The 22672-nt window shown below is 37.5% G+C and overlaps 1 protein-coding gene across 1 annotated transcript in view; it reads left to right on the top strand.

Moving 5' to 3' along the window:
- The window catches only part of FARSB (phenylalanyl-tRNA synthetase subunit beta), an 84330-nt gene that overhangs the window by 30184 nt on the left and 31474 nt on the right, over positions 1 to 22672 (top strand). Inside the window, exons 11-15 of the mRNA XM_003272421.3 lie at positions 919 to 980; positions 1214 to 1421; positions 1964 to 2044; positions 6020 to 6112; positions 11379 to 11496. Coding sequence (XP_003272469.1) covers positions 919 to 980; positions 1214 to 1421; positions 1964 to 2044; positions 6020 to 6112; positions 11379 to 11496 — 562 coding nt within the window. The remainder of the gene's footprint in view (positions 1 to 918; positions 981 to 1213; positions 1422 to 1963; positions 2045 to 6019; positions 6113 to 11378; positions 11497 to 22672) is intronic.

Raw genomic sequence — 22672 nt, 5'->3', positions numbered from 1 at the left:
TATTGAGAAAAGTTATTATTACTTTGCAATCTTCACCTTGTGCCTCCCAAACCCTGCAGTGCATTCTCATCACCTGGGGATCTTGAAAACATGCAGATTGGGCTTCGGTAGCTCTCGTGTCACTGCCACTAGCTATCAAGACCTGCAGTCAGCCTTTCTCACGAGCACTCAGGTGATGCTGGTGCTTCTGCTCTGAGGACTGCATTTTGAGTAGCAAGGTTCCGGACCATTGCCCTTACTTGAATCAAAACAGGTTTTAAAATCTATGGCCTTTTTGCTAGTGGCATGTTACACTTTTGAGAGTGAATGAGTGATAAGAAATATTCATAAGGACCCAAAGGTGTTGAAAAGCCTGGGTTTTATGTGTGTGTGTTCTCACCTCACTAATACGGTGGAGTTATGTACTGTTTGAAGGAGACTGAGTACCAAATTCATTATGGCATTTCTTCACCTGGAAACGGTAAGAAAAGGATATCTTCATCATGCTCTTAGACTTAGTATGATGCACATTGTGACATTGGAATTATTCTTTCTTGGTCATATCCATCTGCTTGCATAGGACGAGACTGAAAATCTTTAGCAGGATTTATAAACGTCTTTGGAATGATGTAGCACAACAGTGTTTTACTGTGGGGAATGGGTATTGACTATCTGAAAGGGAAAAATGTTTGGCATTTTATACTATTTCCAGGCAGTGCAAACTGTCTAGCAAGTAGAATGTTCATAAGTGAATCTAATGTAGCAAATTTATTCCTCATAATACTGTTTTTGAAACATCAAGCTTATTCTCAATGTGTGGCTCTAATGACAGTTTCTTGGGAACGTAATAGAACTGCAATAATGACTAATTTAATGGAAAAGAGTCTAAAGCTGTATCTGATGGGAAATGATTTACTTTTTAAACTCTTTCTCTTTAAGGAATTAGCTTACCGAAAGGAGATGGTGAGAGCTGACCTAATTAACAAAAAAGTTGGAATCAGGTATGCTCTGAAAACTTCACTTAATTCAAGAACAAAGTACACGTATGACTAATTTTTTTTTTGCGATCCTTCAGAGTTGGTTAAGGAATGATAAAACATCAGTTAAGATATCTGGTTTCTGATAGAACTCAAAAAGAAAGATACTATTTCAGCTAGTAGCATATGTTGAAATACAATGTAAACATTAAAAAAATAATCCAATGAAGTTTATGGTTTATTCATTCCTTTTTCAGAGAAACTCCAGAAAATCTTGCCAAACTTCTGACCAGGATGTATTTAAAATCAGAAGTCATAGGTGATGGGAATCAGATTGAGATTGAAATCCCTCCAACCAGAGCTGACATTATCCATGCATGTGATATTGTAGAAGATGCAGCTATTGCTTATGGATATAACAACATTCAGATGACTCTCCCGAAAACTTACACCATAGCTAATCAAGTAAGATTGCACCCTTAAATAAACACTCCTTATTGTTAGAAACTGATTATTTAATGCCAGGAAGGCTTCGAGAAAACAGAACGTAGGAATCAAGCAGTATTTGGACATGCTCTGCAATGAGAGGCATTTGCTATGGAGAGGATACAAAACAGATGCCCAAATGATTAGAGTAAGTTGAAAACCTGTGATGACTAGTTCTTTGAAGAAAGACAGGTTTCGAGTTTGGAGCCCTTGTTGAATCTCTCAGAGATTGATTTTCTCAACTTGGGCCTGAAGGCAGAAGCTGTGTGTGGGAGAGATGGAAGTGGGGGTGGTTTGTACATCTGTGTAGTAGCAGAGGGGTGGCAGAGCAGTGGGGAGGGAGGAGGTAATATTGGTAGGGAAATAGTGGCATTAGCAGTACGTTCGTAAGGGTGAAAAGGTTTTTAATCTTTTAAACATTTTTATTTAAAACAGTTTTAATGACATGTTCTATATAAATCTCCCTTTTAAAAAACAAGAAATAATTGAGGTGAAATCAAGTGGATACTTTTTTTTTTCAGTTTCCTCTTAATAAGCTCACTGAACTTCTCAGACATGACATGGCAGCCGCTGGCTTCACTGAAGCGCTTACCTTTGCCCTGGTACGTCTTACATGCTTTTTCTGCCTAGCTGATTGTTTACTTAGACTCCCTGAATTATTTATTCTATGATTCTTTATAAGAATTCATAAAATCTAGACTGTTAGAACTTCCAGATTCTGGAAGAATAACTTTGTTACTTGAGATTATACAATTCCTGGTAAAGTAATGTTGAAGCTTTTGTTTTTACAGCCACAAAAGAAAATGAAGGCCTAGAAAAAAATACCTTAAATGAGAGATGACAAAGTATTTTATAGTTTCATGTGAGTGTTGAGAATTCACAATGTATTTCATAACCAAATTTATTAAGTTAGAATATTTGGTCTTAATTCGGTTATGGCTGTGCCCACTAGATGCCGCCCTGGGTAAAGGCTTGTGGACTGTTCCACATTAAATTAATTTCTTTGTCTTTGAACATGTTCACAAACATTTGCTTTGAGTTGAAAAGCTGACATAAAAGGCCTAAATCAGGAAATGACTTTTATTACAAAATCAGAAGGAAATTTCCCTCCCCCACCAGATTGACCATTTGAAAGAATAAAATGTGTATGCAATTTGTAGTTCCGTTTTTCCCTCTTGCTGAGCATTTCTGCAGTGCCTACAATGTAGTTCTTGAGCATTCAAATATGTTTAATCTATGAGGGGAAAGGAAGCTACTTCTTTTTCTCCCCTGCAACTTAGCCCTAGCCCTGAAATTCTTAATCTTTTAGAGTATTTAAGGGACTCCACTTCTAGTTTGCTTAATATTTTGATTTTTCTGATTCAGGAGTCACTCATTCAACATTTGTTGAGCATTTATTATATGTCAGGTACTGCACCAATGAGGAAGCCTGAGGCTGAGAGAGGATAAGTACGTAGCACATTTTACACGGACAGCAGGAGAACTGCTGTGTTCCAGGCCACCATACCTGCATGATCTCATTATATCATGAGCAGGGTCCTGACCTTTGGCCTCCTAGAACAGTGCTTTTCCATGGTCTCATACCGTGTACACTAGGTCTGTAATGCCATGTCATTCATCTGTGTACATATATATACACACATTTGTAGTTGTGAGCATCCAGGATTTCATGTAAAATGAAGTACCAAAAATAACATTGAAAAATATATTTTTATTTTTTAAAAGATATGAGTGTCATAGGAATACATCTTATTTTAAAGGACTCATACTTTAACCATGTAGATTAAACCATAACAGTTCTCTTCCCCACTTCGAATCCTCTTTTCCTCCCCAGAAACAACTGCTGTTAAAACTTGGGTATGCATTTTTCCCTGCCCTTTTATATTAATGGTGCCAGTTTGAGAAAAGTTACTTATTACTTTATCCTTTTTATACTTATACTTTATACTTATTACAATATCCATTGCCAGTTTGATTTTGTGACCTTGGAGCCTCACGTGTCTTCGAAGGAGCACAGAGGCTGAGTCTTGACTAGTGGCTGCTCTGCAGGGAATGTTTACCCTGTGCCAAGGGCTTTGTGTACATGATTCCATTTCTTCTCAGTATACTCCTGTGAAATAGGCACTCCTGTCTTTCACAGCAGTTAATTTAAGTAACTTGTCCTATGCCATGGCTGTGGATCAGGGATTCCCGCCCATCCCTGTCTGCATCCAAGGCCTGTGACTGAATTGTCACACCAGGGATGTTAGAAACAGTCTGTTCAGCTGTCCAACGTCACTTTAATACATTCATTGTTTATCACTGGGGGGAAGAGAAAGGAGTGAGCTCCTAGAGGGTTTCAGATTTGTACTAAATTTTCCTGTAAGAGTTTCAACATTAAAGATGTTTATAAAGATGTTTATAGGCAAGCCTAAGCATCGCTGAGCAAAGATGGTCTATGTTGTTAAATCCAGTTTTGCACAAGAGTAACAGCCATTTTTTTTTTCTGAAACCTAGTCCCTGACTTCCCAAGTGTAAATAATTCACATTTCATCATATTGATTTTTGCTATATCTGCATAGTAGTTGTAATATTTTCTTTTAAATTGGCTCACTTTTAAGTTGGCTTATGTACTTCAGCCTTGTTATAGGAATAATATCTGTAAAAACTATAAGGTTCATTTACTTGTTGTATTTTTCTAACACATTAAAATAAATACATAAATATTAACATTAAAAAAAAGTTCCTGGCAGGCATGGTGGCTCATGCCTGTAATCCCAGCACTTTGGGAGGCCGAGGCGGGCAGATCACTTGAGGCTACAAGTTCGAGACCAGTCTGGCCAACATGGCAAAACCCCGTCTCTACTAAAAATACAAAAATTAGTCGGGTGTGGTGGTGCACGCCTGTAATCCCAGCTACTCGGGAGGCTGAGACAGGAGAATTGCTTGAACCTGGGAGGTGGAGGTTGCAGCAAGCCGAGATTCCACCACTGAACTCCAGTGTGGACGACAGGGTGAGACTCTGTCTCAAACAAAAAAAAAGTTTCTTACTGTGTACTAACTACTGCCACTTCAGGGTAGCTTAATTTAAATTGCCTCTTGTCACTATCCCTTATTATCCATTGCCATGATAAAATACAAGGTCACTCAGATACACAGCTGCATTGCCATGTGTCTGTGGAGTGTTTTTGTTTTACACAGAGAGGACTAGTTTCATTTGAGAATGGATTGCTTCATGTCAGTTGCATTTCCTAATTAATCAATCACATTATACCTAAGTCTTGCTGTAAAACTTCTTTACGCTGTGGGGAAAATGCTTATCCCCAGTGTGCGTGCCACCATTCTCAACCTCAGCAGCTGTCGCAGATCAAGGAGCTGTTTTCTGCTATGCCTGGATGTGGCTTCAGGATCTTTCTCAAGAAAGCATGGCAAGAATCACTAGAACTGGCATTGACATGAAATGAATTCTTTTTACCATTTCAGTTGATGTGTACCATTTTGTTTTAATAAGTGAAATACAGGCCAACTAGCCTTTGAAAACTAGTTGTAGAACAGTATAAAGAACAATATTGCCTAACATTGGACAATAGTACAATAATCTGATGCTATGTCAGCTTTCGTGTTACGTTTTAAATGCTTTTTCAAAAAGGTGGCATTAATACACATGATAATAATTTATCCTTGGTAATGATTTGTCAGTTATCATTGTTGATATTTTTTGAGCGCTTACTCTGTGCCAGGCACCATACTTGCATTATCTCATTATATCATTTATTATTAGACTTGATGTATCTAATCGTCAGTGAGTTTTTAATTTCATAACTTCTGCCTACAATGCTGGTTTCTGAGGGTGGCAAGCATCTTTCTCTTCGATTGGTGGGTACTCAGCAGTTTATTTGTTATGAGTTTCAGGCATGTGCACAGAAGTTAAGTGATACAGTAAAAGAATACTGGGCAGAGTTCCAGTCACTTGAATTCTGTTGTCAGTCCTACTGTTCTGCCACAAGTCAGTATGGATTTAGCAAGGGTTACAATGGTAGTCAAAATGGAAAGCCATGAAATACCAAGGAGGGAGAGAAAGTTTCTTACTAGAGTCATTAGGAATATTATTATGGAAGAGAGGTCATTTAAGTCAGCCTTAGGGAATGGTAGCAAGTAGGGCTGGGAGGGCATTTCAGGTAAGGTAGGGAAACATAAGGTTTAGGGAATGGCTAGGGCATCATGGGAGATTAGATTGGAAAGGTAAATGGGAAACTAGCTTAGGAAGGGCCCGAGTACAGTTTATACCATCTCCATGTGAAAAATTTACTTTAGCTCTGTATGATGGCTAGGACTCATTGTGAAAGAAGTATTAATGTTAAATTCCATCTGCTATGGGCCTGAGATTGATGTGTGTTTATGGTTAGCTTATTCTTTTTTGTTTATTATTATTATTATTATTATTACATTTACTTCAGCTCACACCAGGCCTATTCTTAACTTGCTGATATGTGTAGAGAATATAAATTGCTCTTAGAAGTTGACTTACAGCATTACTTTTTATTTTAAACTTAAGTAATTGCTTTTCCATATTAATCTGTTTTGTATGTACTTCACAGTGCTCCCAAGAAGATATTGCTGATAAACTTGGTGTGGATATCTCTGCAACAAAGGCAGTCCACATAAGTAATCCTAAAACAGCTGAATTTCAGGTAAGAATTTTAAGTAGGTGAGAATTCATGTAAAAACCGAGAGGCAGTACATGAGTTAGGAAAAGTCTCTTCAGTTATTATACCTGAGATGGTGAAATCTTAGAGCTTTTTAATAATATCTTCTTGGGTAAGTTTATAGTTGGTTATTACGTGCTTTGCTGCCAAAAATTCTTAACACTTTTAAAAATAGTATTTTCTTGATTAATTTCATACTGGGTTCTTACTTGCTTTGTATTATCTAGCCCAATCTGTCTTGTCTGAACTTTCCATTTCATAATTGATTTTTTAATACTATTTTCAGATTTCATCTGTTTTTTTTTTTTTTTTTTAATTTTTATTTTTTGGGACAGAGTCTTGCTCTGTTGCTCAGGCTGGAGTGCAGTGGCATGATCTCGGCTCACTGTAACCTCTGCCTCCCGGGTTCAAGCGATTCTCCTGCCTCAGCCTCCCAAGTAGTTGGGATTACAGGTGCGTGCCACAATGCTTGGCTAATTTTTGTATTTTTAGTAGAGATGGGATTTCACCATGTTGGCGAGGCTGGTCCTGAACTCCTGACCTCAAGTGATCTGCAAAGTGACCTCAGCCTCCCAAAGTGCTGGGATTACAGGCATGAGCCCCTGCACCTAGCCAGATTTCATCTCTTTTCCATTCATTTGTAATAAATGAATCAAAACCTGTCCCCAGTTCCTTCGTAAGTCATTCACTTTGAAATTGCCCATTATATCAGTTTTTGACTGTGCTGCTTATGTCTTTTATTGTAATTGTCTAAGTTTATTGGCAGTTTCATTTAGAGATTAGGAATATTTAAATAAGAATGATACTACTTTAATATTGAGTATTAAGTGATTTGTGTTATAGATTAGGATATTAACTATAAAGGGAGGGCATTTTAAGATTATAACATCTTTGCTTGTTAATAACTTTAAATAGTTCTCTTTTATACTAATAAGCTCTTGTTCTACTTCTCTTGCATATGCAAGTCTGTATGTTTTTTAACCTAGATTTTAGAGAAAATCATGTCTTCTTCTAGAATCCAGGGGAATCTTAGAACTGGAAGGTTATATATTAAAGAAGGTTAATGCTATTATAAATAATGTCTGAATTCTGATTTGAAATAGTTTCTTAGGATTTTGGTTTTTACTTCTATAAAAATAAGGGACTGGGTTAGTTCTAAAAAGAATTCTAAAAGTTCTAAAAGTGTTTAAAACTAAATTTAAAAATTCTAAAGTTTATCTATAGAACCACGTACTAATGTTGTAGATTAGAGCTAGACTAATTAAAGAACTAACTGGTAATATGTATCAAGTATATGAATTCTTTATCTATACTTAGGGTCAGAACTTTGAAGAATCCTTATACTAATTTTGGAAGGACTGTAGTAATGAATTGTTATATTTTATTTTCTGAGGTCTAGTTTCCTATTGCTTTTAAAGTTTGCCCATGGTGTTCTTTTTAATAAGAGGTATTCAAATTCATTTGCATAGAATGATTTTTCAGTAAATCTTAATGGATTTTTGTTTATTCCAAATGGACCTTTTTCTCCCAGTTTTACTTATCTAGCTTGATTACTTTTTAAAAAACCTTTATTGTATTTTTATTTATGTTTTGAGACAGAGCTTCGCTCTCTTGCCCAGGCTAAAGTGCAGTGTCCTGATCTTGGCTCACTGCAACCTCCGCCTCCTGGGTTCAAGCAATTCTTGTGCCCCAGCCTCCTGAGTAGCTGGGATTACAGGTGTGTGCTACCATACCTTGCTAATTTTTCTACTTTAATAGAGATGGGGTTTTACCATGTTGGCCAGGCTGATCTCAAACTCCCGGCCTCAAGTGATCCACCCACCATGGCCTCCCAAAGTGCTGGGATGACAAGTGTGAGCCACCTCGCTTGGCCTTTTGTCAACTTTTATATTAGATTCAGTTAGTACATGTGTAGGTCTGTTACAAAGGTATATTGCATGATGTTGAGGTTTGGAGTGTGATTGAACCCGTCACCCAGTAGTAAGCATAGTACCCAACAGGTAGTTTTTCAGCCCTTGCCCCCCAACTCCCTCTTCACCTTGTATTCCCCTAGTGAAGCTTGATAGATTTCTTAAGATGTGGTGACTGTTATGTTCTTCAGGATTTACATCCTGTCTTATCTATTTTATATAAGTGGGAGGAAAATAATCAGAAATGCATTAAATGTCACTATAAATAGCTGTGGTCTTAGCACACTTAAGAATCAATCTTTCTGCATAAAGTACCTTAAAGATCAAAGAGAGTGCCTGTCTTTTGACCTAACAGATTCTATATTTTACCTTGCTTTACCAACAGGTGAGTCCTACCATCACTAATTTGGCTAAGAGGTTTATATTTATAGTTAAGTTAAATGTAAAGTTCTTCATGGGCCTATAACTCAGTTTCTTGTCTAAATCCATTCTTTCTCCTGCATAATTCTTAACTTTGGGCTCTTTTCTGATAGTAAATTTGTTAGAGAATGGGCAAGATAAAAATGTAACTTGGCTAAAATATGTAAAATTTTATTATAGTGACAATAAACAAACTTACAGAATATTACCACACCCCTTCCAAATTAACAATAATATTCCTTAATCGCCTCACATATCCAGTCATTGTTTTAGTATTCCCAATTGTCAATTTTTTTTTTTTTTTTTTTTTTTTGAGATGGAGTCTCACTCTGTTGCCAGGCTGGAATGCAGTGCTGCAGTCTTGGCTCACTGCAACCTCTGCCTTCTGGGTTCAAGCAATTCTCCTGCATCAGCCTCCCAAGTAGGTGGGACTACAGGCACGCGCCACCACGCCCAGCTAATTTTTGTATTTTTGGTAGAGATGGGGTTTCACCATGTTGGCCAGGATGGTCTCAATCTCCTGACCTTGTGATCTGCCCATCTTGGCCTCCCATCAATTTTTTTTTTAACAATTTGAGTTGGGATTCAAATGTGGTTCATACATTGACATTGATTTATATGCTTTTCATGTCTCTGTTAATCTAAAAGTTGCACCTCTCATCCTTCCATCTTTCCTTTCCTTTCAGTTTATTGAAGAAATTGAGTCATTTGTCCTATAGAATTCTTACATTTAGGATTTTGCTGAATATGTTCCAATGGGCCCCTAAATTTCCAGTAAATTGGTAGTTGGATATAGAAGCTTGATCAGATTCAGGTTTAATTTTTTGTATTTCTGTAGGTTTTTAAATATGCAAATAAGGCATATCTATAAAATACACTGATAAAATTAAGAAAAGTTTTCTATAACAGTAGTTTATTGTATTTCAATGAGTTAAATTTCCTTTTAACTTTTAACATTGTAGTTTTGTTTTTGTGAATGGTTTGGGCACTTGCCCTCCAGTGGGGAAAATGAATAATATTTAAGAAGCACCAAGTTGGAGGCTAGTAGCAGCTTATTGGTATAGTGAGTGTGATGGGAAAGACGTTCTCTTTTTCATTCAAAACACAACCTAGCAATTCCATTTAGGGTCTCATGGTTACTTGTGCAGGATCTAAGAGTGTCTGTGTTTTAGCTTGGGTATTCAGGGCAAACTTCTGTAGGAGAGAACATTTGAGCAGACAGTTGAAGGAAGGAAGGAAGCCACATGTGAACCTAGAGGAAGAATGTATGAGCAGAGTAAGCATGGAAGCCCCAGGATGGAAATCTTCTTGCTGACTAGTGTGGCCTCCAGTGTGGCTGGAGTGCAGTAAGCCTGCGGGAGCAGCAGGGGTTGAGGGTAGAGAGGGAGTCAGGGCACATCACATAGGGCCCCAGGTAGGCCATGGATTTTATTCAAAATTTAATGGAAACCTCTTGGAGATTTTTGACCAGGGGAGTTGCATGATCTGATTTCCGTCTTAAAGGACCACTTCGTATGGAGAATAGGCCACAAGGTGGCAGGAGTGGAAGCATAGAAGCCAGCTTAAGAATGTTTTGCAGTAGCTTGGGGAAAAGATAATAGTGCTTGGGGTCTGACTGCAGAGCCCAGACTCTCACAATAATGTCACACCACTGCTTGTAAAACCCTTCTGGTAACATGTGTTGGAAGCTATATATTCTGTATAATTTACAGGGAGAAATTTATTTTACAGACAAAGCAGGAAATTTTTGCTTTTTTTTAATGTACCAGGGTATGTATTTCTTAGGAATAGGAAGAATGAAATGACTGTACATACTTTCACATTCGCTTTAGTTAATAAAAAGTTTAGAACTGTAGTTACAGCCTACACATAGCAGCTGTATATATTTTTTAGCACTTACATATTTGTATTCTGTTTTCCTCATTGTGATATTTTAATTGCATTTACATTTTTCCTGGTCCTAATTCTGATTAATTCATATTTAATTTATTTATGGTTTTATTTATTTATTTGTTTAGAGACAGGTTCTCTTGTTGCCTAGGCTGGAGAGCAGTGGTATGATTATAGCTTATTGTAACCTTGAACTCCTGGGCTCAGGCAGTTCTCCACCTCAGCCTCCCGAGTAGCTGAAACTAAAGGCATGTATCCATACCTAGCTAATTTTTAAATTTGTGGAGGTGGTGTTTTGCTATGTTGCCCATGCTGGTCTTGAACTACCAGCCTCAAGTGTTCCTCCTACCTCGGCCTCCCAAAGCTTTGGGATTACAGGCATGAGCCACTGAGCCTGGCCTATATTTAATCTATTTAAACATTTGTATTTCTTGTAGTCTATTTCAATTACTTTGTGAAATGAGGCAGGATATGAAAACTTGCATACATGCATTTGAAATCTTGAAAGCAAACTTTAGTTTTTAAAATGATAATCAATTAGCTGGGTGCAGTGGTATGTACCTGTAGTTCCAGCTACTTGGGAGGCTGAGGCAGGAGATCACTAGAGCTATTTGAGGCATTTGAGGCTGCAGTGTGCTATGATTGTGCCCATTGCACTCCATCCTGTGCAAAAGAATGAGACTGTGTCTCCAAAAAAAGAAAAAATGAAATAATGAATGATAATGAATAAAATAACCAAGCCTTAGATATGAGCAAATATATTTAGGTTGTATTTGTTTATTTATTTTTTAATCAAATTTGTGATTTTTCATTTTGTAAATTTGGAAGCCAGAATGTTTTCAGTTCTTTTCAGTTCAATTTCAGTGTCCTGCAATTGAAAATTGAAAGTGACTTGGATATTTTAGGGCAATGCATTTTCCAGAGGTGTCTTCCTATGAAGCCATAGTCTTTCTGCCATAGCCTTTGTCTTTAACCAAGTATGTTTGTTTGGGTCCTATTTGGTCAGTGCAATTTCATGTCTTTTCCTGTAGGTGGCACGCACTACCCTTCTTCCTGGCCTCCTGAAGACCATAGCAGCAAATCGTAAGATGCCCCTTCCGCTGAAACTGTTTGAAATCTCCGACATTGTAATAAAAGATTCTAATACAGGTAAGAATAAGTCACCTTTGATTTATTTGTGTATTTAAAACATTTTTTTCATTATGAAAACCTTAACTATACATAAAAGCAGAAAAAATAGTATAATTAGCCCCATGTACCCAGCACCCATCTTCAACAGTTACCAACACATAGACAGGCTTCTTTCATCTATACCACTACCAACTTCCCATATTATTTTAATATGAGTCATAGACATTGTATCATTTCATCAGCAAACACTTTAGTATGTATTTTTTTTTTTTTTTGGAGACAGAGTTTCACTCTTCACCCAGGCTGGAGTGCAGTGGCCTGATATCAGCTCACTGCAACCTCTGCCTCCTGGGTTCAAGTGATTCTTGTGTCTCAGCCTCCTAAGTAGCAGGGATTAAAGGCGTGTGCCACCACACCCGGCTAATTTTTGTGTTTTTAGTAGAGATGGTGTTTCACCATGTTGGCCAGGCTGGTCTCGAACTTCTGACCTCAGGTGATCCACCCGCCTCGGCCTCCCAAAGTGCTGGGATTACAGGCGTGAGCCACCGGCACCTAACTACTTTAGTATGTATTTCTAAAAGATAAGCGCTACCACTTCAGTTTTGTTTTATAAATTTAATTTTTATGATTAATTTATTTGAATCAGAATTTAAGGTCCAGCTATTTGGTTGCTATGTCTCTGATTTCTTTTAATGGAAAGCATTTTTCAACAAAGAATTTAATAATTAAGAAGATTACTGTTAAAACCTCAACTTGACAAGCATTGTGGAACATTTTCTTATATGGCGTTGATTTATATGCATATTGTCTTAACATACTTGATATCATGTCATTCTAGTTTAGCAGTGACTGTCCACCATTACCATTGTACCAGTGACTGCGAATGTGTTTTACCAGTTTTTGTTACTTTTGAGTAAGCCCTGGACTTGTTAGTACAGTGGGTTGCTTGGTCCAACACTTGGAATGTGGTGGTTGGTGATTATTTAATGAGTATATATTTAGTAAGTACCTCCACTTGATTGCCAAGGAATTCAGTGTTGTTCAAACTCCACATCTCCAGTCTCTGATACAAATCTGACTGTTCGAAGCTGAATGTGCATTGGTCCCTTGGTGAGCAATACCTTAAGTGACTCAGTTGCTGTGTTTCCTTGGTTTCTGGATTTAACAGATCAATTCCTAGCAGTGTTTATGCAGCAATGCTTACTCTAGACGCTGCAGAATTCAGAGTGTGTTCTTTTGAATCAGTTGACAAAAGCAGAGACCTTATTCTCAATTTCTCCTGAAGAGGATAAACATATTCTTAACTTTCCAAAGTAGTCACAACTATTGACTGTAAATCAACCTATCTTAGGAATTACAGAGGTATGACCAGAGCTAGTACTATCCACAGCAAACTCTCCAGCCAAGGCTGGATTCCATCTGTTCCCCAATATTGTCCCATTTAACGGATTGGAAAATTAAGACAGAAAGTGGTAATTTGGCCAGGGCTGCATAAAATATTGAACTTGGAGCTGGAGCCATAGTATAGATCTCAGTCACACATCCTTAGAAAATGAAAGTTCATGTTTAATATCACTATGTAGAATTTTCTTTAGGTGGTAAATTTACTATAATAGAAATCAGAAAACATGTTTAGTGCCAGCTGCAAATAGTTTTGAGTGTTCTTGTGCCTTAAATACTCCATTGGTAGAGATAACTGAGAATTTGATATAATTCCATTGTCAAATTTTTCTGTTAGCCTTGAGTTATTTCCATTCATCTTATTTCTTTGAGTTTTGTATTGTTTTGATCCTTGATGATCTGTTCATGTTTATAAATATAAGGTTACATTTATAAATCAGGGTTAGGTTAATTACACTAGGTTTCCTCAAAAGTTTTGTAATACTGTTTCAGCAGTAGGCCTCTTCCCTAATTGCTAGGGCTCCCTGAGGGCCATGCACGGTTCTGTGGGGCTGGGCATGCTCACAACCAGACAGAGGGTGCGGGTGAGGAAGCTGGGGCTGTTGTAGGGATGGGGCACTTGACAGTATTTTAGTCCTAGGTAGTGGTGCCTTTGCTATTTTTGTTTTGTGTTTGTTGGAAAGGCCCAGGTGTAGACTGTACTCTGCTTCTCTTTCTGGCCCGAAGGCTTGTGCTTGGGATGACTTCCTATTGAGAGAGCTGTTCTTAAGTGCTAGTGCTGTAGGCCATCTTCTAATAAATCACCTAGGTGGCCAGGCGTGTTGGCTCATGCCTGTAATCCCAGCACTTTGGGAGGCCAAGGTGGGAGAATCTTTTGAGCCCAGAAGGTTGAGTCTACAGTGAGCTATGTTTACACTAACTACACTCCAGCCTGGGCAACAGAGTAAGACCCTGTCTCCCCCTTCCCTGTCTCCCCCTCCCCCCCAGAAAAAGAGGAAAGAAAGAAAGAACAAATTACTTAGGTGATTATCCCAGAAACTCTGTTCATATATCTTTTAGATTTGCGTTTCTGCAGTACTTTGTTTCGTTGGGAAGGATAGTTCCTATTTCTGTAGGAAACCTTTTATATCTGTCTTTTGTTATAATTACACTGCTCTATTTTCTCCATTAATTCATTTCTGGTATTACTTTTGCCTGTTGTCTTGTACCATTCTGCTTTATTCTTTTTTTAAAAAGTTTTCCATCATCAATGGGATTTGAGAAATGAAGGGAGGTAAATGTGCTTAGTAAGTCTACTGTCTTGAAAACATAGGTTTGCTCTAGTTTATTTGGAGTATATTTTCTGTTTAGGTAGGCCTGGATTTTATTTCATAACAAAATGAGCTTTTCTGATGGAGTATTCTAAATATGTACATGTGGATTCCCTACTTGTCATCTGCTGTACATAGAGGGCAACAGGGGAGGCAGCAAAGTACCGCAGTTCCATAGACGGACTCTGCAGCCACAGTGCTTGGCTTTGAGTCATGGTTCTGCCTTTACCAGCTGCTTAAATTCGGACAATTTGTTTATTCTCTCTGTGGCTCAGCTTTCTCATCTGTACAGTGGGAATAATGATAGCACTTATTTCATTGATATGTTATAAGGATTAAATGAAATTGCAGTTTGAAAAGTCCTAGCCACGTAATAAGAACTGTTGGTGTTTGCTCTTGTTGTTAAGATATTTACAGTTCCTAAGCTCAGATAATTTAGCATCCTGGTTTATGGGAATTTTTTACTAGAAAGACTTGAAAGCCTTAGCTGTCCATTAAAGGACTAATGTCACCTTGCTGAGGCACTCGGGGCCAATTCTTATCCTAACTTTTGACTTAATTGATTCTGTTCTGCTTTTTTTAATTTTTATTTTTTATTTTTTTTATTTTTTATTTTTAGAATAAGAAAACCAAAACAGACGAATGTGGGAATTTATTTATGGAAACAGGAATGTTGTTTTTTGAGTAATTCGTCACCTACTTTTTTTGAGTGAATTAACATGTTTTTACTGTTTCTCAAACCAGTAACCATTTTTCTCTGTTGGATTCACATTAGCAATTTCCTTCTAAATAATGAAACTTTTTTGAAGAAAAAAGTCTAAACCATAGTTTTCCAGTTAATGTGAAAATTCCTCAGATATTCATTGGTGGGAGCAGTACCTAAACTACTGGTTCAAAAGAGTAGAGTTAGAGTGGCAAGAATGAGCAAGGCAGTCTCATTCAGCACAGCACATTGGTGGAAAAGATTTTTAAGTTCTTTTTCGTTGCTAGAGACTGCTTTAGAATATCAGAGAAAGAGTTGCCAGTCTTAAGGGAGACAAACCTGTGAGCAGATTCTTACAGATAATGCTCAGAGAGAATGTACCAGTTGCCCCTTGGTAGCTCAGAAGGGAGCAACAGTTGCCATTAACTTGTTTTCTAATATTAAGGAAAAACCCAACATTCCTAGCCTTGTATCAATTTGGGGTGGGCAAGCATGTTTTCCAAAATGAAAATAGAATCCATACTGGATTTCGATATGCCTCCCACACATTTTATGTGACCAGTATTCCTATAAGAGTAGATGAAAGACTGCTAGCCCTATTTTCATGCTTGACCTCGTTGGACAGTTTCTTATTCTAATGTAGACTTTTTTGACTGACCATCCGTGTTGTATGAGGCCGTCAGGCTGCCAGTTTAGAGACTGCGTCAGGCAGACTTTTTTTTTTTTGAGACAGAGTCTCGCTCTGTCACCCAGGCTAGAGTGCAGTGGCGCAATCTCGGCTCACTGCAACCTCCAACTTCCGGGTTCACGCCATTCTCCTGCCTCAGCCTCCCCAGTAGCTGGAACTACAGGCGCCCGCCACCGCGCCCAGCTAATTTTTTTTTTTCGTATTTTTACTGGAGACGGGGTTTCACCGTGTTAGCCAGGATGGTCTCGATCTCCTGACCTGGTGATCCGCCCGCCTCGGCCTCCCAAAGTGCTGAGATTACAGGCGTGAGCCACTGCGCCCGGCCAGGCACACTTTTTGAGCATTAAGACTTCCACTCTAAATCAGACACATTCAGGTTCTTTGAGGCTGAGCCAACCACTGCATTTATTGAGACTCTAGGTATGAAGTTGCTGCAACATTTTAAAAAATTAGTCATGACTCAAGGGAGTCAGCTGATTTATGCATTTTGTTGGGCAGAGTGGCATATGCTTTTGGAATGAGAAGTTGAATGCAGACTCTGCTGTGGGGTAAATTTTTCAGTTGATAACAAAGAAGTCAGCAGACAGCACTGAAGCTGCCATATCAGGCTGCTGTGTGAGCTATTGGTTGGTGATTGGTTTCAATCCTTAACATTTTAATTTCTTCTGTTAAATGTCAGGAACAACTAAACTATAAACAAAGTAGTTTAAAAGAAAAATGACTTCTGGGGAACAAAGGACCTAATTGTGAATTCCTAATCCTTATGCCCGGAAAAGCAACTGTATTTTGCAAAATCCAATATTCAGGCTTTTTCTTAAACACCGATTGACTTCTGCAATTGCAGTTTATTCCTTTATGGTCACTGAAGCTGCCAGTATATATACATAGAATCTCTCTGAAATGGCAAGAGAAAACATATCACTGGGTTGAGTGAGTTTAAGTGTAAAAGGCAACAAGAGCCAAAGAAAGATTGGTTTGGCTTTGTAATGTAAGAGGGTGATTTAGATTTAGTAAGATACAATCGTCCAATTGTCAATTTGACATATATCTGTGGAGAACCCTGAAAATCAAATTGCCATGCATTTTGTTTATAACTACTACATTTACAAAATGTTGGATTTTAATAAACATAGTAGATGGAATAGGATAGGTTAAAGCCTCTTGACCATTCATAGGGCTCCAGTTAGTGTCACTTTCTTTATGAAGCATGCTAAGCCTTCACTTTTGCTCAGAGCATTCTTAACTTTCTCTAAAGCATTGCTGTGGTCCTCGTGCAAGCTACATTTCCTCTACCCCTCAAATCACTGACAAAATAGTTTTTAAAATTTCACATTTTCCCTGAAACTTTTCTAAATGAGAGAATGATCTACTTCTTCTTACCCTGCTTAGTTTGGATGTAGAAATACAGAATTTGTTTTTTAAACTTTAGTCACAGTGTATGTTTAAGATTCTTGTTCCTTTCTCCTCCCTTGACCACCAACGCCATCACAGAACAAACCTAATTCACTGTTCTTTTATGATTTGGTTTGTTCTTTCAATTTGCTGTTGGTTTGTATCATATATATATGTTGGTGTTTGTGTATCTGTCTTATAAGTTACGAAAATACAGCGGTCAGATCTTTAAAGGTTTTTGTGTAACTCTATGCTTAAAAATAACTCAATAAAAGCATTTTCATTGTGGGCTTGTGAAATACTTCAGTTCTGAGAAATTATCCAGTAATTCTGGAGCCCTCAAATAATGGAGGATTATCTAGCGTCCACATGTGGAATGTGGTTTTCCGAAGAGCGCTTATGTCATCAGTCTGGATTAATTTAATTTCACCATTTTATATTTTTGGCACGTAGAATTTCCAATTAATAATTCAAAAAATATGAGTGTAAGGAGCATTGACATTAACAATTTTTGAAGTAACACATTTGCATACGTGATGGCATCTTAACTGTGTAAATACATCATTTTTAATATAGAAAGTTATTTTAGTACATTTGGTTCCACATAGTTAAGATCTGCTAACATGAGTATAATGTGTCCTGTCATGCATTGAATATTGTTTTTTTTTTTAATAGGTAAAAAATCCATTCCAGGTTTACATTAACTAAATAAAAGCCAGCCCACAAGGACGTACTTTTTCCTTCATGCGTTGAGAAGGTCACAGATTTTTCCTTATATTTGTTTCTTGGCATTTCAGCACTATTTTAAAAAGGAAAGTCTATACTTTGGTGCTATAATATAGGAGGGCATTTTAAGGAAAATTGTTCTTAAGCTTTATTATGTTTCTTTAAAAATTGAAAATATATTTGTGATGTTTTTAAGACCTTTCATGAATATGTATTTTTAATTTAAAAGCAATTGTAATCTTTTCTTATTTTTTTTTTTTTAAATATCCAACTTCTCCTTAGTCCTACTCTTAGAATTAGTTGCCGGCCCTTTTCTGTGCTTATACAAGCATATGTTATGTTTTTATTTACAGCCATAGATAATGGATAAATACTTTTTAGTGTTTATACAAGTGGGATATACTTTACCTGTCTTGTTCTGCACCTCGTTTCTCCTCTGAGCACATTCTGTCAACTTCATTTCTTTTTAATGGCTGGATAATCTTCCATCATATCAATGTACTATAATTTATTTGCTTAGATTGTTATGAATATTTAGATTTTTACCAAACTTTTGCTAAACTATGTCTGTTGCAAGAAATGTTCTTGTACCTTTATACAAATAGGTATTTTTAGAACTAGAATTGATCATTCCATAGGTATAAACATCTAAATGTGTGATAATTTGTTAAATTCTCTTCATAAAAGGATTTTTTACAAACTTAGCATCCTACCAAGAGTGTATAAAGGTTCCTGTTTACCCACATTCGATATGATTTTTGGAGGCATTATGTCTTCACAAGATTCTTGTTGCATTTGTGAATCATTTAGGCCTGCACTGAACTTCTTCAGGAGATATATAAAATTTGCAATATAAATTATAGTCTTGTGGGTTCCAATGTGAAATAAATTTGTTGGATGGAATAGATTTAAAAATCAAGTTGCTTTGTTTTATTTTCTGAATTTGGCCAGACTATTAACCTCAAGCTCCACATCAGCCTCTGATTATTCTAGAAGCTGTTTTGGTCTCCCAGTAGGCTTTCTCCTAGCATCTTTCTTTGGGCTTTTAGGTGAATGTGAGAATAGGAGTGGAAAGTTTCTGTGGAAGACTCTGCTGTTTTCCAGTCTGTGCCATGTATGATAACATAACCAAACACCTTAGTTTTTAATCATTGGTACTTTGGTGGAAGAGGATCTATACCGAACAGGAGCCTATTTGAAAAATTTGAGTTATATGTAATAGTCTTTTACTAGGGGACATCATGTACCATTCCTTTTTCTTTTCCGTTAAAAAATCATTTGGCGTATTCTTTCATCTTATAGAATTGTAGCTAGCCGCCCCTCCTTTGCGCAGCTTAGATCAGCCCTCTCCAGGCAGTACTTTGAAGTCTGTGAAATACATAGATAATTTAGGCTGACATACTTGCCAGGCCCATTTAAAAAGCAGAATTGTTTGATGGCATGACACAAGCAGTCTGTTAACTGAGTTATAAAGAACTGAGGCATTTCCAACAAACCCCAGCTTTGGCATGACTTTTAAATTGTTCTTATTTTGTGGTGTGTAGTCTAGTGGACTTTTCTATGATGTAGTATGGTCTCTTAGTGCAACATACTAGGAAATGGGAATGTTACTATACCCAGGAATTTCAAGGAGGAATGGGTGGAAATGAGTTTGTGGTTATTTTCTCCTTTGATTCAGTTCAGCTACAGTAGAGGGAGTATCTTAGCAAGATATGAGGAAGTAAGTCCAGAGAGAGCACTAACCCTTGGGAAATGTAAAAAGCCAGCCAATCAGTGTGGAGTTGGGAGGGGGCACCCAAATAATGAGGTTAATCTAATTATTACGGTGGGCTTAATACAAAGCCCTAGAAATCAGGCTTTTCTTGAAAATATTGCAAAATTAAATCTAAAAATATATAGTTCATTATTGTATGTGTATGCTGTAAATATCCTGAAACCTTTCTTGAATGAAATAGAGTAACATTTTTAAGTTCTCTTTTGTTTTTGTTTTGAGGCAGGGTCTCACTCTGTCACTCAGGCATGATCATAGGTCACTGCAGTCTCCAACTCCTGTGCTCAAGGGATCCTCCGACTTCAGCCTCCCAAGGAGCTGGGACTACAGGCACATGACACCACCACTGTGCCTGGCTAATCTTTACATTTTTTAAAATCATTTATTTGTAGAGATGGAGTCTGACTTTGTTGCCCAGGCTGGTCTGAAACTCCTGGGCTCAAGTGATCCTTCTGCCTCGGCCATCTAAAGTACTGGGATTACAGGCCTGAGCCACTGTGGCTGGCCTAAATTCTATATTTTTTAATCGTGATTTTATTATTCTCATCACAAGTTTACTTAATTTGTTTTTTAAAATTCTAAATTTTTAATCCAGATGTTGCTGCTCATATCAGAAATATAAAAGTTTTACATAATTTAGAAATCAGGAAAAAAATACTTGGAATTTGGCAAAGATTACCAAAATAAAGCTTCCAGTTTATGTTGCTAAGCTGCCTCTTAATGGTAGTATTACTGTTGGGCTCTTCTCTCAGCAAAAATGGAACTCCAAAGTTGTTTCAATACGTGCCTGTGTGTTAAAGTGGAAGCATGTGACATCCACACCAACAAATGGGTACCACATGGCAAAAATACCCAGAAGCAAGTCAGTAGTATGAAAGGGATAATTTAGTTCTGTTTCATTTCATTTTTTTCCTTTCAGAGGGAGAGAATGAAAGAAAGGGAGACACACACACACACAGAGAGAGAGAGAGAGAGAGAGAGAGAGAAAGTTTGTATTCCTGCAGTGGAATCAGGCTCTTCATTTTAGTTTATGAATATGGTTGGTTTAGTGAGGTTTTGTGCCTGTCTGATTTTAATGTCGACTTACAGCTTTTAGATACCAAATTTCTTTATCTTTAAAAATGGAAATGATGGAGGTGACAGTGGTATGCTACTCGCTTACCTCAGCTGGCGTAGATATGGCCCACTGTCTGCTCCTGGCCCTGTTTAATAGCTGTTTGTGTGTGCTTATCTTCTTTTTAGGCTTTAGGCATTTACTCAGAAAATAATTATTGAGATCTGGCGTGGTGGCTCATGCCTATAGTCTTAGCACTTTGGGAGGCTGAGGCAGGCAGATTGCCTGAGCCCAGGAGTTTGAGACCAGCCTGGGCAACATGGTAAAACCCTGTCTCTACTAAAAATACAAAAAAAAAAAAAAAATCAGTGGGCATGGTGATGTGTGCTTGTACTCCCAGCTACTTGGGAGGCTGAGTTGGGAGGATCACCTGAGCCTGGGAAGTGAAGGCTGCAATGAGCCAAGATCATGCTGCTGCACTCCAGCCTGGGCTACTGGAGTGAGACCCTGTCTCAAAGAAACAAAGAATTGCTGAGAGTTTAGGTTGTAGATGTCTTGTACTGGCTTTGACCTCTATCATCAAAGAATATCTAGAATAGAGTGCCTTGAATATAGTGTGTACTGAGAAATGTTAAATGGCAAGGACAGTTATTTCTTTGTATCTGTTCAGTCTGAAGTTCAACCCAGAATATACTTTCCATAAGTAACAATACTGTTCATGGCTAGAAACTTCACTGACTCTTAAAAATAATTTATTTCAGTTACTTAAATGGAATTCTTAAGTATCACAAAAACTTTTGAAAATTAAAACATGTTTATCATATAAAAAACATTTCAACAATGCACATCTTTTTTTTTTTTTTTTTTAAATGGAGTCTCACTCTGTTGCCCAGGCTGGAGTGCAGTGGCGTGATCTCGGCTCACTGCAAGCTCTGCCTCCTGGGTTCATGCTATTCTCCTGCCTCAGCCTCCTGAGTAGCTGGGACTACAGGCGCCCGCCACCATGCCTGGCCAATTTTTTTTGTATTTTTAGTAGAGACAGAGTTTCACAGTGTTAGCCAGGATGGTCTCGATCTCCTGACCTCGTGATCCACCCGCCTTGGCCTCCCAAAGTGCTGGGATTACAGTCGTGAGCCACCGCGCCTGACCTCAACAATGCACATCTTTGACCATATTAAGTGGATATATAGCCATACATAAGTTTGCCCTTATATTGTTTGTTTTCATTTAAATCTTTTTGGGTGTACCCTATAGTGGAAAGAGCATGGGTTTTAGAGTCAGTCAATTCTGGTCAAATCCTGGTTTTGTAACTTACTAGCAATATAATTAATTGTATTAGCTCCAGCCAATTAGTTTGACTTTGGGTAAGTTACTTAATCGTTCTGAGCTTTGTTTCTCCATCTGTTTTATAGGAATAATAATACTTACCTTGCATGGTTGTCTTGAGAATTAAATAAGATTATAGATAAATTAACAGATAGTTAATACCTAGCATGTGCCAGATAATCGATACCACAGATTAACAGTTTAGTTTTCCTTTTACTCCATTTATGTGCTTACTTTTATATTATTTTAATATTAGTGTACAGTGTCTTAAAATATTCATGTTTTACTTGGATATCTAGAAGATAAAAGGCATTCTGTATTTTATGTCAAACATTGCTAGTAGCTTTTACCTATGGGAGTAAATCCGTGGGAGAAGTTTTGCTCAATGTATGCTAACATGAAGCAGCTTTCTATTTTCAGTTTATTCCCTCAGATATTAGTTTGTTCTTTCTCTTTTTAATGTGAAAAGCAAAATGAGGCCAGCATTTGTTCTATGTTTGTGTTAGAGCAGTGGTCTCCAGAATGTATTGAAGGGCCACAAGTGTTATAAAGTTAAATGATGACTTTCAGTCTTCTTCTCTATACTGAGGTACTTCTTTTTAAAAATGAGTTTTGTTACAGGTTTAGATGATTATAACTATCACTACAAGATCAAAAAGTTCCATCACTCTAAAAACACCTTATTTTAGTCACATTTTTTTTCCCATACCTAACCCCAGACAACTACTATCTGTTCTCTGTTTCCCTAAGTTTGGCCTTTTCCAGAATGTCATATAAATGGACTCATACTGTCTGTAGCCTTTTGAGAGCCTTCTTTCTTTCA

Source organism: Nomascus leucogenys, chromosome 22a (assembly GCF_006542625.1).
Source record: "Nomascus leucogenys isolate Asia chromosome 22a, Asia_NLE_v1, whole genome shotgun sequence".
NCBI lineage: Eukaryota > Metazoa > Chordata > Mammalia > Primates > Hylobatidae > Nomascus > Nomascus leucogenys.
Note: the sequence above shows the minus strand (reverse complement) of the source record. Positions and strands in the feature narration are given on the sequence as shown.